This window comes from Rutidosis leptorrhynchoides, chromosome 3 (genome assembly GCF_046630445.1).
Source record: "Rutidosis leptorrhynchoides isolate AG116_Rl617_1_P2 chromosome 3, CSIRO_AGI_Rlap_v1, whole genome shotgun sequence".
Lineage (NCBI taxonomy): Eukaryota > Viridiplantae > Streptophyta > Magnoliopsida > Asterales > Asteraceae > Rutidosis > Rutidosis leptorrhynchoides.
This window is the reverse complement of record NC_092335.1, coordinates 56,705,262-56,720,123: the sequence shown is the minus strand read 5'-3', so window position 1 is coordinate 56,720,123 and position 14,862 is coordinate 56,705,262. Positions and strand designations below refer to the sequence as shown.

At 34.7% G+C, this 14,862-nt stretch overlaps 1 protein-coding gene and 1 long non-coding RNA gene across 5 annotated transcripts; both read right to left on the bottom strand.

Moving 5' to 3' along the window:
* Positions 1 to 1,861: 1,861 nt before the first annotated feature.
* LOC139896152 (uncharacterized) lies at positions 1,862 to 4,329 on the bottom strand. Its single transcript, XM_071878736.1, has 3 exons — positions 4,189 to 4,329; positions 2,396 to 2,766; positions 1,862 to 2,151 (listed from the first exon to the last, which is right to left on the bottom strand). The coding sequence occupies exons 2-3, from the start codon at positions 2,737 to 2,739 to the stop codon at positions 1,929 to 1,931; spliced, it is 567 nt and encodes a 188-aa protein (XP_071734837.1). The 5' UTR covers positions 2,740 to 2,766; positions 4,189 to 4,329; the 3' UTR covers positions 1,862 to 1,928.
* Positions 4,330 to 7,772: 3,443 nt separating this feature from the next.
* Positions 7,773 to 13,575, bottom strand: LOC139896151 (uncharacterized). 4 transcript variants are annotated; one of them, XR_011776148.1, is made up of 5 exons: positions 13,154 to 13,575; positions 12,919 to 12,960; positions 12,075 to 12,165; positions 11,768 to 11,974; positions 7,773 to 7,878 (listed from the first exon to the last, which is right to left on the bottom strand). It is a non-coding gene; the product is annotated as an uncharacterized lncRNA (long non-coding RNA). The 4 variants fall into 4 exon arrangements; XR_011776147.1 differs by having other exon boundaries at positions 7,798 to 7,886; XR_011776146.1 differs by lacking the exon at positions 7,773 to 7,878 and adding an exon at positions 9,966 to 10,679.
* Positions 13,576 to 14,862: the final 1,287 nt, after the last annotated feature.

The following is a 14,862-nucleotide window of genomic DNA, read 5'->3' as shown; positions in this document are numbered from 1 at the left end:
TACAGTACTATTTCTTATACAGTATTTATTTATTTATGATTATGATTATTTTTTTTTTTTTTCATTATTGGAGTATTTATTATTTGCTTTTATTATTACAAAAAAATTATGTTTATAAATGAATTATCTTTAAAACTAAGTATACCATTATGCTTTCGGTCAGTTTGTTTTAATTTAAGTTTACATTAGCAAGGATTAAGATAATCTTAGAAGATGTTAGGAAGCTTTTGAAAATTTAGTTCAAATATGTTATTAAAACAATCAATTTTATCATTCAAAATATACTTTAGAAATAATTTTGTCGATGATAACTGAAAGAGTTTCGACCATTGAAGTATTGAACGGTTCTTGTTTCATAGGAAATCTTTTTCAATTGAATTTTTTTTTGTTTCATCTCATTTATGTTTAAGGTATAATTTTTTTTTTTTTTTCAGTCACACTAATATTGCGTTCTCTTGTTAGAATAACATGAAAAAGAAAATGAAAATATTGATAGAAAATGTAATATAAGATACCTGAACTATATAGTCGAGTTCAATTCAAAGAATAACCTTGTTATTGTAGCTGAAGTTGAAGTTAGTGGTCTGACACTCTTTGTTAGAGGTCGGGAGTTAGACTCTCGGGGACTACAACATTGCACACAAGATTATCCATTGACTTTAAAATCCATCTAAGGTCACCTTTCGCACATTGCGTTGCGGGGCAGCAGTTAAAATCGAGTTAGGCAAATGCGAGATATGATCACGTGGGTGATTTAGTCCTCCCAAATTGTTTTGAAAAAAAAAAATTCAAAGAGAACTCAAAGAAAGATAGAAAATATGACTTTCTTTCACAATCAGCTTAATGCTGAATGAAAAAGATCTATAATAAAATTACTCTTAGTAATTCATTTCTCTTAATTCGTTTCCTTCTTTAAAGAATCGAGAATCATTGTTATTATTTTCACATTGATTTCTTTTTATTTCTACTGTTATAAAATTCGAATATACACTGCAATAATATATGTGAGATAAAAATAAAAATCATATATTATGATGAATGAAGATACATGAATGTCAAATGATGTCGATGGATAACCACTGCTCGGAAACTTTTGAGATCGCCATCATGATACTAATTGATCCTTGCTTCAAAGGAGCATGGTATGTTCGATGACACACTACAGATTACAGATGTAGCCCAGGACTTACAAAAATTGTTTAAAAGTTATTTTTTTTTAAAAACTTATTTTTGATAAATCTCAGTTATTATTGTTTGCAAGACAAGGTTTAACTTTTTTCATAAGAAGCTTATAAAAACCAATAGGTCAATCCCTAAGACCACCAAAAGATCAGAATGCATCATTGTGAAATTCTAACTGTGCTCATATTGATGCCTTTGTGTAGCTCATTTTTGTCGTCCTATCCTGGGATGTTAGTTTAGCAGTTGAGAACATGTTGCATAAAGCGGAGATAATAAGTTCAATATCAACTTCATATCTCTTTAACCATGAATTACGCAACGTTCCAAGGATCAATATTACCTCTCTTAAAATTTTTATAACAACTTCAGAGTATATATATCATTGTGGTAAGAAAGATGAAGCTTTATTTCCAATCTGGCATTATAGTCCTCAAACTGGTCAGACTGATGCCTTTTGATGACTCTGTAACCTTAACAACAAAGTCACAGCACCACGTTGGTGGATGAAGTTATTCATAATCCAAATAGCTCATATCACGTTGATAGATAACTTTCGATACTAATATTAATATAAACAAACAAAAGGAGGCCTATTAAACCCCTTGTAATACAGAGAATTAAAAATATTGGGCTTTTCCTAATGATAATGCCCACCAACTAGAAATGAACTTCATAGAACACTAGAGTCTAGTTATTACATGCTTGTTTCTATTCTTCCCTATCAAGACCTCAGAAAATGTGTACAATCAGACAGAAATACCCCTCCTGGAAGAGGATTCGGCTTCCAGGTACTTGCACATCCTCTCCATCACCTCTCTACCCTTGGCACTATTCTGCTGAAACTTTTCAACACATTTCTGCTCTATCTTCTCTGCCATTGATGCCAAAGTCGACAACGGCTTTATCCTTATACTTGTTTCCTGCCTGCAAATCGTCCACTCATTCGGATTGTCTGGGTGTGGATCATACCTACACGTGCCAATTTCAAAAAGATCAATTGAGTTTTATTTGTGCCAAGTTCAAAAGATCAATTGCGTTTTATATGTTTATCAACATGTCACGCGATAAAATAAAATAAAATTGGCTATAATAACACTTAGTGAAATTGGTCAAAAAGGTTTACACAGTCAGAAGTCACCTAATGTGTATTCAAATGCTTAAAATATCCTCAACCATTCTAATTTATACAAATTGATTAAACGGGGTATCATACCTGATCTTCTCCTCCACCTCCACAAATTTCTGTAGACTGATGTTCTTGGTAGCAAGTTGCATTGACCGAGTCTTGGCATCAACCATAGTGGATTCAACACAATGGCATGTATCTTGACCGACAATCTTGTGAAGGAACCATGGTCCAGGAGCATGGATGGTGAGCGCACGGGTGGTGTAAAGCTTACCCGATTCTGAGTCGAGCTTGTGGTTCAACGTGTCGACTTCTAGGATGTGGGATAAGGTGCGTTTGTTCTCTGGATCAGCAAACTTGCGCCAAGATGCAGATGTGACTCGTTCCCATGGGTGTTTGTAAATGTGTTCTTGTGAGTATGCTCGAACCATTTTGCAGTTCTAGTGGCTTGTTTTGACCTGGATTAAGGATATTTGAAACATCAGAAATGTGCATCAAGTACAAAAATATAAACGGAATAAAAGTGATCACACATGATATTCATAGAAGACGGTAAAAACCAGGATAAGGTCAAAGGTAGACAACATGTGTCTGCAGATGATCTTAAACCTAAGGCATGCTTATGTGAAACGTCGAATGAGAATTACATAAAGATAAGTAGTAAACATTAAGCAGGCACAATATGGGAAGGTAAAGCAGTTGACCTGTTCAACCCTATGGAAGAACCATTAAGACCCATACAGCATTACGAGCAGAGTGATTGCAGATACATTTCTTTAAAAAAAATATATTATTCGATAATTAATTAAAATATTCTAAAAAATTCTATAAATTGTTATGTTCAAATCAAGCTGCCAGCCACACACAAAACACGCGAGGTATCAAATGAAAATATTGATCAATATGTCGGGAAAATGATTACAGTTCAAATCCCAACTGTGACAACATGGGTGTAATAGGTATCTTTGTCGCTCCATAGAACCAATGAGGCATATTCTACTCAACTAGAGTATCAATGATGTAACAGCATCACCAACAAAAGATCATGATGCAATTGAATGAAAGAAAATTAAACAACTCCCAAATCGTAACACGAACAAATATGTAAATATGTCTAGATGCATCTTATCTCCCATCATCAGAGAATATGTAGTGCGTCATAGGTGTAGAATACCAATTACATTTTAGTATAACTAAAAGCCTCTTTTATTCGTTCACATATCCCTTCTTAGTCAACCATTATTCCATATTTCACTAAATCAGATGGCACCATTCAAATATTTTATCACTCCGTATCGCTCAGCATATTTAAATATCTACAAATTATATCCTACACACCAGGTGTACAACACACCATTACCTACTGTTGTAATTCAATGCAAAGCTACACTGCCTGATCCATACATCTCGTGTCGGTAGTCGCATCTTTTAGGATCACTTCAAAGAAACTATCAGACTAAACTTCATAGTTTACCTCTAAGGCACAGAAATAGATGATACAACAAATTAATCATATTCCAAATTTTAGTATTATATCATCTGTCTACCGGATTTTAAAACAAGTTTCAACCTAAATACTCATCAGAAAATCATCTGGATAACCCTAATTTAAGTTTTTTCGACAAAAAATCAGTATTCTCAATCAAACAAAATGCAAATTAAATAGCAACACAAAATTAATTGATAAAATAATAAACAAATTAGCAGACTCATAAACATCGAGAAAAATTACAAGAAAGAATCAGATCATCGTAATTTACAACAATGATGATCGGATTCGTGAATAATTAGCAAACTATATACGATTAACGACAAATACATTATGCGCACAGATTAATAAATTGAATTGAATGAATTATTTAAATACAAGATCAACGCACCTTGTGTTAGAAATTTATAAACCGTCTGAGCACGGAGAGTGAGAGATTAACGAAGAAAGAAAACCTGAAAAAGAAAAAGTGGATTGACGAGGAAGAAAAGTTAATTTAGGGGGAGTGTTAGTGTGAAGCGGTGGTGTATGGCGGTTTTAATGGTCTCGCAGTTTTAGTGGCTCTGTGTCCAAAAAATTAAAATCATGATTCTAATTTATGAGCTACTGTTATGGGCCTTGCTTGCATTCTTGTTTTTATAAGTAGCCCACCAATCATGAACCTTAAGAAAATGATCATGATTCATTGATTTTTTTTTTTTTAAATAGTAATTTTAATTAGATAAAAGTTGCAAAAATAGAAAAAGTTTTTTTTTTTTTACATAAATGATAAAACCGAAGTTTAAAACTTCGGTTTTGTCATATCCGAAGTTTCAAACTTCGGTTTTGTATGAGCATGTCAGAGAAACCCTAATCCGAAGTTTGAAACTTTGGTTTTGCCATATCTGAAGTTTCAAACTTCGATTTTGATTCTGCAGTATATAAACCCTAATTAACCTATTCAAGCTTAAATTTGATACGTTATCTTACAGTTATTTACACTACTATTATCTTAAATCCAATAATAACATTACAAACAACAAAATATTATTAGTAGTAATTTGCAAATACAAATTTTTTGAACAACACTTTTATTAATAACAATAACACGGTTACATTTTTTTGAAAATAAAAATACATAATTAAAAACAACACATAAAGTAAATGTAACACATAATTATACTAGATGCAAGGAAAGAGGTTGTTTTTTCACAATTGCTTCATTTTTTTATTACATTTCATTCCTTTTCCTCGCAAAGATGCTCGAATTTTCCTTTAGCTTCATTCCAAAACATCACGCCCGAGTATTCTACCGAAGTGTTTTCTTTGATCCACTCAAACACCTTTGAAATTGTCATCTGACTAACATCAACATTTGGAAAGTACTTATATTTGTACCCAGAGTAAAGCGTGAGTCGTGAATTGGTGACATGTTTACAATTTTAATTGTTGTTTGGAGAAGAGAGTGATACATCTGTTTCTTCTAATAGATGTCGGTTTATACAGACTAGTGAAAAATTAATAAACTTGCATTTTAAAATCATGTTTCAGTAAAAGCTGACGAACAGTAAAAGGTAACAGTAACATATCTTTAATTGTTTTTTATGACATGTCTAGTACCTAACAAACCTGTAACACCCCAGCTTAACATGACCACAATATTGTCCGCTTTGCCCGCAGGCGCACGGCTTCTTCTTGACGACCACACACGAGAAGCACTTTCCCAAGAGGTCACCCATCCTGGTAGTGTTCTCGCCCGAGCACGCTTAACTGCAGCGTACTCACACATCTGCTATGCCTGTGGTCCCAAAACGCGTTGTATCATTTAAGTGTGAGTATTACCTTATAATCCCATGATCACTCATGTCCGTGGGCGATGTGAGATTTGCCTAGGGTGTTACATTCACCCCCCCTCAGGGACTCAGTGGCTCTGATACCATTTTGTAACACCCCAGGTAAACGTTCCCCGTAGCATGATATTGTCCGCTTTGCCCGTAGGCGCACGAATTTTTCTTGGCGATCACACACAAGAAGCACTTTCCCAGGAGGTCACCCATCCTGGTAGTGCTCTCGCCCGAGCACGCTTAACTGCAGCGTACTCACACATTTGCTCTGTCCGTGGTCCCAAAACGCGTTGTGTCATTTAAGTGTGAGTATTACCTTATAATCCCATGATCACTCATGTCCGTGGGCGATGTGGGATTTGCCTAGGGTGTTACAAAATCAAAGTTTGTAACACCGGTTTTTAATGCTTTTTCTGAAAGGTTTGAAACCGGACTTTAAAACTTCAGATTATTTGTAGATGTAGGCTTATAAAAGTGAATTTCGATTGTTTCATAAACACATAACAAAAATGGATCCGAAATACGTTTCAATTGACGTATATCATGGTTGTGATTTTGAATGAAATGATATAAACCAGGAGTTGCTGAACCCCCAGCAATGTGCTATGATGAAGAATGGTATACATTAGTAGGGAAAGCGTGTATACTTTCAGAAAATATTGAGTTGTATATTTTATTTGAAGTTTTTGAAGACGCACTTGAATTCGATACGATGTATGATAGTCATGGTGAATACTATTATGCACCTATACCTTTTATAAATTAAAGTTACTTGTAATAGATTAGTAACGTGAAATTTCATTATTTCAACAACACTTTTTATTCATAAACATAAAAAACGATTACAACAAACATAGTACATCAAATTACTACTAAAAACCTATGGCAATCTAGTAGTTGGACAGGTATTCCTGTTGTGACCTTCAACCCTGCATATACTACACTTTGGTTTTTGCTTTTCACGTTCATCCTTCTGGTTCTTAATACATTTTGATTTCTTCCTCCCCCTGTGCTTAATCATTCTTGTTGGATCGGCCATAATGTCCCATTCAAAAGGTGCCCAGTAACTGGCGTCTCTTAGTGGATTAAAATGATGGCTATATTGCTCTCTCCATATGGAAGTTGTGTACTTTTTACTAATGCATGTATTTATATCCTCGTGTAGATGGCTACACACAGAAACGTCATGAGAGAAAGGTAATCTTTGGTGTTGCCATATTCTACATGAACAATTTTTCTGTTTAAACTCCACAGTGTAATCGGTGCCACCTACACCACTTCTTTGATAACTTGATTGAACCTTGAACACACCTTATTGTTCGTTATAACATGTTGTTTTGTATCTTTGAGCTCTCTTTGCCCGTTCGTTAAAGATGCTAAACATGTTCTTGGACAGTGGTGAATTACATTGCCTTGCTTCTCGACTTTGATCGTCGAAGTGTTGTCTGGTGTAGTCAAATGTATATTCAATACACGCTTTGATCGGCATCATACGGGTATGACGTAAAACATTGTTGAGGGACTCAACAAAATTTGTCTTTGTGTTACCCCAACGACTCCTCTCTTTGTCCCTATACACAGTCCACTTGCCTAAATCAGCATCATGCAAATATTGTCAAGCCTCCACACTAGCTTTTTTGATGGCTTTGAGGGAATTCTTGTAGAGTATTTGATTGGATGTCGAACCGACTGTCCAACACAAGTGTTTGAGCGATTTTACTTTAGTATATTTGCTCAATAAGTTGCTACGAATGTGGCGCAAATAGTACCTATGTTTCCAACCATATGTTTGAGCACCCATTACACTTAGGATACCTGGGTGTCGATCAGAGATGACACACAACTTTCTGTTTCCAACAACATATTCTTGGAGCATTTTCAAAACCAAACCTAACTTTCGTTACTTTCTTCATCAACTAGTGCAAAGGCAATGGGTATAATTTGATTGTTAGCATTTTTCCCAACTGCTGTTAGCAGCTTACCCTTGTAACTACCTTTCAAATGGGTGTCATCAATGCAAATGATCGGAATACATATTTTATATTGTAACACTGACCATTTTTTTTAAACACAGCGGAAGACTTATATATTAAAATCACAACATTGAATACATCATAACAGAAACCACATAATTAAGTTTAAGTTTACACAACGCTGTTACGTTATTTCAAAATACATTTCACAAAAGTTCACATCATAGTTTATGAGTTAAACATGTCTTCAACACCTGCACCCGTTCCCACTAGCAGTACCTAACCCTGCAAGGCTAAAAATGTGGGGGATTAGCGTAACGCTAAGTGAATGGAATCTATCTAAAAGATACCGCATAAGCACCACACATGCGAACAACATCACTAACATGCTAACAACCAACTAGCATACAACATAAGACAATACGAGGATCGACGGCTTGTACGGGCACATGACACCTAGCTGATCGGGCTAGTGTCTACCGATAGTCCTTCCCTGTTGAATCAATACACAGACAACATGAATGAACCCAACCTCCTCAGGCCTGGTTGACCTCATGCGGACTCTAACCTCCTTAGGCCTGTTTATGTATCCCTAGTCTCCTCCAGCCTGACTGGTGTCAAACATAGTACACACATAATTTCACATAATCACAGTAAGCATGCAATCAACTAACTAGCATGGCAACCATTATCACTAAATCAAATCACGGTAATATAATAAATCACAGTAGCATGGCATGCTACTTAAACTCTATCCGGAGATAGACTCACTCATCGATTACCATTTACAGCTCAGTAATCTTACTTCTGAGCTTCTTCCTTGTTCTTATCACCCGAGAACAACACAAACAAAGTCAATATACATATCTCAATCAATATTATAATCAATTCATACTATAAACTAGGTCATAACATCATTTCATAAGTCCACAACATAACTCCATTCAATATCGTCAAACAAGTACATGGAAAACGGGACATACACGCCAAAACCTATTTTCCCGCCCCCAAAATAGTTTGATCCAGCTTCTTAAAAGTTCACCATGGAAAAGTACTCTTCAATACGATTCCAACAATATTTGATTCATCAAAAATGGAGTTACGGTTGAAAGTTATGACCAAAACAAATTTCTCAAAATGCTGAAAAGACACACTACCCAACTCGATAGTGTGTGTCATAGACACTCGATCGAGTGTGTAGACACACGACCGAATGAGTAGAGACCTTCAACCGAATGTCTTTTTAAAAGACACACTACCGAGTGTGTAGACACACGACCCAATTCAAAAGACACACGACCGACTGTGTAGACACACGGCCGAGTGTGTAGACACACGACCCACTTCCAAAAGACACACTACCGAGTGTGTTTCTTGAGCTGCTGAAATTGAAAAAGTGAAGGGTTTAAGCCAAAAATCACCAAATCTCGATCATGGACTTGTTTTCGACCTCAAAACTTACTACATCTTGTTTATAAAATCTTTTGGGACATAAACCCAGAAGTATTACATCAAAACAACAATAGATTGCACCAATTTGACATCAAAACCCATTTTGACAAAAAACCTAAATTCAAACCCAATTTGACAAAAATTTAAGTAATGAAAATGGGTAATTCTTAACTTATTTGAATCAGTAAAATACAAAGAATCGATTTCTAACACAAATCAGACTTCAAATCGAGATTTAGAGAATTATGGTTCAAGAGGAAGAAGAAATTAGGTACGGGAGGTGATTTTGAGAAAAGTCTAGAAAATGTGGAAATGAAGCAAGTAATACACACTTATTTGTGTTAAAACCCATACCTCTCAATACACGAGTATTTAACAGTTCTCTAAAATCTTACGTAGCTCGTTAGGCGGTCCTAACGGAGTCCAAATTAAATAAACAAACATGTTCGATGACCCTTGTCACAAACTGGTCTTAACCAAATAATAAAATAACACTATTCACATAATTAAAATAAAAGCATATAAAAACACATAATAAAACCCTAAGGGCATAATAGTCCACTGACAACTAGCCCGAGTTTCAGTCTGTTATATATATGCTTTAATAGCTGGACCGAATGCCCAAAACACAAATTTGAATATGTCGACACCTTCTTCAATTTCAGGTCCATTTTCAAAGTTAATAATTGTGTCTGGATTGGTATAAATTAATTCATTTAAATACTTTGGTGGATGAATAAAATTACTTTCCCAAGTTCTATGCAATCGTTAGATTGCAATACGCCTAGCATTCCATGCTTTAGCGTAGCGGACATCCACATGTCATGTATTTTTTATTTGTGCTTGGATGTTGGCAACAGGAAAAGCAATGTTTAAACTTACTTGATTGGAAAATTCACTAGCAATTAAGCTAGAGGTTAAACAACGGTTGTTATTTTCCGAGACGTTTCCATAACAAGTATGTTCATCTTTACATTTTGAAATTTTTCATACCCTGGATCTATTGTGACACGAAGCACTTACAGTCCAGCAACACTGGTATCTTTCTTGTGGATCATTGTAATTTGAGCTAGTTGTTCTACAATTTGCTTGCCAATAACCCGACTTGCTTTGTGTAACAACTATTTCTCTATTATTGTGTATATTCCATTTCCGAACAGCATATATAAGTTCGGATTTGTTCTGGAACACCATTTCTTTTGTAATAAAACCGGTCTCTTTATCATAAAAACACATGAAGCTTCTTGGTCGTCATCGAATAGAAAAGTATTACTAGCCTCACCTTGATTAACAAACCAGAAACGTGGAACTTGGGCAGGCTCCGGATTTGGTTCCACTTCCTCTTCTCTACCTGCGTTACCAGAAACATTCTCTTCAACGCTATAATCAGAAATTGTATCGTCGCTTGCAGTTGACATACCATCATCTGAGTCTACTACATTTTGTTCTTCATCTCTTCGTTCTTGTTCTTCATCTCGTCGTTTTTGTTTATCATCAAAAACTGTTGACTGGTGGTGAGATGTTGATGGACCACCTTCCACAGTTTGAATAAGATCCATAAAACCTGAACTTTGTGTGGTTGAAAAAATTTCCTCAAACTGAATTTCAATTTGAGCCTTATAACTTGGATCATTCTGAGAAAGAAAATATATTATTTTCAAAGTGTTATCGTCAGTAAGTTCATTTTTCCATTCATTTCCATTAAAAAGAACCCACAAGATCATTTTCAACATGTGTGATCTTTGATTGGCCCCTACATAATTATACATCATTTGGTTTAACTGCATACAATTAACCTTGGTGTTCAACACAAAACTCCTTTTAATTATTGAATTATCACCAGTAAGTCAACCATTTTGAAATGAAATTTGGCCTCTCCAAAGAAAATGAATCATAAATGGATGAATTATAGACATTTTTGTAATTGTTGATGTATGAAACTGATTTTGAATTGTGTTCTTGGTGTTGTTTGTGTTTGAAACTGACTTTGATTTGTTTGAATTGTGTTCTTGATGATGTTTGTGTTTGAGTTGATGACAATGGTGATATAAATAAATGTAAAAAGATAATAAATCTAATTTTGACAAGATAGGATTTCAGGTTTCAGTCTATTATTGACTGTTGGTGAAGTAGACTGCAAAACGAAGTTTGAAAATTCGGTTTTACTGTTTCCCTGCAAAACCGAAGTTCCAAACTTCGAATTAAGGTTTCTCTGACATGCTCATGCAAAATAGAAGTTTGAAACTTCAGGTTTGGCAAAATCGAAGTTTCAAACTTCAGTTTTACCATTTTTGTAAATAAAAAAAAAAAAAAAAACCTTTTTCTATTTTTGCAACTTATCTAATTAAAATTACTATTTTTTTTTTTTTTAAATCATGATTCATGACTAAATGTGTACATGGACTTTTCTGAAAACTAAAACCAACTTCTAAAACCAAAAAATAAAATAAAATTACACGGAAAATTTAAAACCAATCTAACACCAACTATAAGGACTATCAGAAGTGGGCAAGAAGATAGGTCTATGCTAGTTTTAGCGTAAGGAATTGAACACCATGATAAGGGGAGATAGTCAAATAACTTTATTTATATTTGAAACTAGTATAATGGCCATTAGGCCAAGGCCCAAATTTATAAAAGATGTTGCTTCAGCGCTGCCTTCCTTATTTGACCAAGGTTTTTGAAACGACAAATTACAAAGCAAAACGACAAACCCTCTTACCTGTTATATATAACTAGTAGGAGGCCCGGAGTGGCCCACTTCGTTGGCCCGGGAAAACTGCTAGTGTTCGATAAGATGTTCAGAAGAAACAAATGTTGGTGCTTTTTTGCTGCCTCCTCCCCTTCGTTTATGCTGTTTTTGCTCATCTCCTGGCTGTTGATTGACGCAATAGCGAGACAAATATAAGTACTAATTGGTACTCGTAAACTGCAATGTAGATGATAATTATTTACAAAAGCAATAATTACGATCAAAATGTTGAGACAAAAGTCACCAAATTTTGAATTAAAGAAATTTTGGTGCATACCTGCTGTTGAGGTTCTTTAGGTCCTTGTTATACTGGTTTCACCACCTAGCAAATTGCAGCCATCTTTGAAGCTAATTTCCACTACCAAACACTATAACATGGCCAAAAATAAACAATTAACACAAATTATATAACTATCAATTTACATAGAAAGCAGAATCTCATCAAACAAATCTCATATATCAATATATTATGAATAGCCATAGACATCATAGCAGACATATCAACAATGAATAATACCTTAACCTCATTACTTCAGTTGACTATAGGTATATGACAAAAACATTCAAGTCAAAATTTAATCACATATCTTGTATATAGCTCATAACAAATCCATGCAGCTATTTTTGTCATTAAACAATTCAGAAAACACGGTTAGACACAATCAGTCAATCAACTTAGAGTTAACATTTTTCTAAAACATGACAAAAAGGATAATTCAACCTTATTTTGCAGCAAACTGCGATGTGTATTGGATGATGAATGATGAATTTGAATATATCTAGAGGAATGTAGATGAGTATACATTATATCCAGACAACACCCGCCGATCCCCAACCACTACCCTTGGTTCTTAAACAATCACAGTTTGTTTAAACACTTGTCAGTGTAGTAATCTTTAGTATTAACTATTAAAGCTATAATATAACGACAGAGCTCAGCGGATATGCAACATATTAAGCAAACCATAGAAATATAAAATCCGACAAAATTGTCATCAATATCAGTTAAATTTAGAACTTTTGAAATCAAACTCTTGCACCATGTCAAACTAAGCTAATTAAACACACCTTTAAATTAATTTGTGCATCTTTTTCTCATGTTTATAAATAGAATAACTTACCTGCTTGTAAAGCTTCCCAAAATCAGCATGCCTTGCAGCTATCTGATACTCAAATCAATTTAAGCAAGAAACACAAATAAAAATTCTTTTTATAACATTATATACAAAATCCATAAAAGGCATAAGAAGATAAATATATCATGATTCTCTATACTAACCTACAAATATCATCTTCAACATTAACACAATCTCAAACAATTCAAGATAATAGTAGCTAAAAAGAAGAAACCCTAACCTTTCGGAGTCATCGATTGGTTGGTTCTTCGTAACCGACCATGGAAGCGTGGTGATAAAGTGCAAAGCCTCCGGAAATCAAGTAACCGATCAATCGCGTGGAAGCCTAATTTATATATCCGTATCTACGTAATTTGTGTCAAAACAAATCGATTGGAGACGATTAGCATACGAAATCAGCCTACCGTCGTTTCCGAGAGGAACGTATTAACGTCGTAGCCTTCTTCGACATTCCGGTAACCGGAGATGTTTTCGGCGCTTTAAAAAACCCAACGTTAATACATAAAATTTGATTTTGCAGGGAAATTTGTGATAGATTCGTTGGTGGTAGTGGCGATGAGTAATACAGCGGTATGAAGGCACGATCGGCGGTGCGGACGGGTTAAGGGTGTTTCTTTTTTTAGAGAGAGGGGAATGGTTGGTTTGGTGTTGCAGCGGTGCAGGGAATTTTGTGATAGTAGGAGGGAGGCGGTAGATGTGGGTTCAATGAAAAAAATAAAACTATCCAAGTCAGTGAAATGACACAAATGCCCACAGTTACTGTTCCTCCAACTATGGCTGATATTAGTATAGTCAGTGAAATGACACAAATGCCTACAGTTACTGTTCCTCCAACTATGGCTGATATTAGTATATAGAATAGAAATTTAAGTAAAATTAGATTTTGATTACAATTTACAATTAAGAAATTTAAGTAAAATTAGATTTTGATTACAATTTACAATTAAAATAAAATATAAAAATAGTTACCAACTCATTTCAACTAGAAAAAAATTCGACCGCGCGTTGCTGCGGTTGTATTCAACGCACGGTCGAATTTGAATATATGTTGTTTGGTACATAATATATCTAATATGTTGAGTTGTTTGTTGAACGTGTATGTATATGTATAAAATACAACCCGAAATGTTTAGTGTTTTTTTTAACGATGTTCGTTTCGCGCGTAGTTAGTCCCGTTGTGTTCGTTAGATTTTTTCGAGTTGAACGATGATTTCGAAAAAATTTAACTCGCACCGAGCGATATGAAATATAGCCCGAAATATTTAGTGTTTTTTTAACGATGTCGTTTCGCGCGTAGTTAGCTCCGTTGTGTTCGTGAGTTTTTTTTGAGTTGAATGGTGGTCTCGAAAAAATTGAACTCGAATCGAGCGAGAAGATAGGGCCCGTTAAAAATTCGGGTGGAATTAGTTTCTTTTATTTGAATAAAATTATATATTTACGCTTTCTACCCCTGAAAAAGTGTAAACTCGAGGGGTCGTTGTGTAGATTAAGTCGAAGTTGAGGGACCAGTTGTAGTGTGAACGCAAACTGAAAACGACAATCCGATATAACTGAAAACGACAATCCGATATAACTGAAACGACGGAATCTTTCTACCCCTGAAAAAGTGTAAACTCGAGGGATCGTTGTGTAGATTAAGTCGAAGTTGAGGGACCAGTTGTATTGTGAACACAAACTGAAAACCACAGTCCGATATAACTGAAACGACGGAATCCGCCATGACATTTATAATATAGGTATAATATAATATAATATAATATAATATAATATAATATAATATAATATATATTTTCATTCACGTGTAAACATTACATAGAATTTTGTGGTTTTCAACATGTATTTATGTATGACATAAATACTTTTGCCACCGACTTAGCAAATGAATCACATCACCCGGGTTCAATTCTTGACTATGTCAAATTGTTCAAA

Excerpts from the sequence above, each read along its gene's own strand:
- LOC139896152 (XM_071878736.1), bottom strand. The coding sequence starts at position 2,739 with ATGGTTCGAGCATACTCACAAGAACACATTTACAAACACCCATGGGAA. Across the intron at positions 2,152-2,395 it reads GAGGTGGAGGAGAAGATCAG|GTATGATCCACACCCAGACA; the intron begins GTATGATACCCC and ends TGGCACGTGTAG.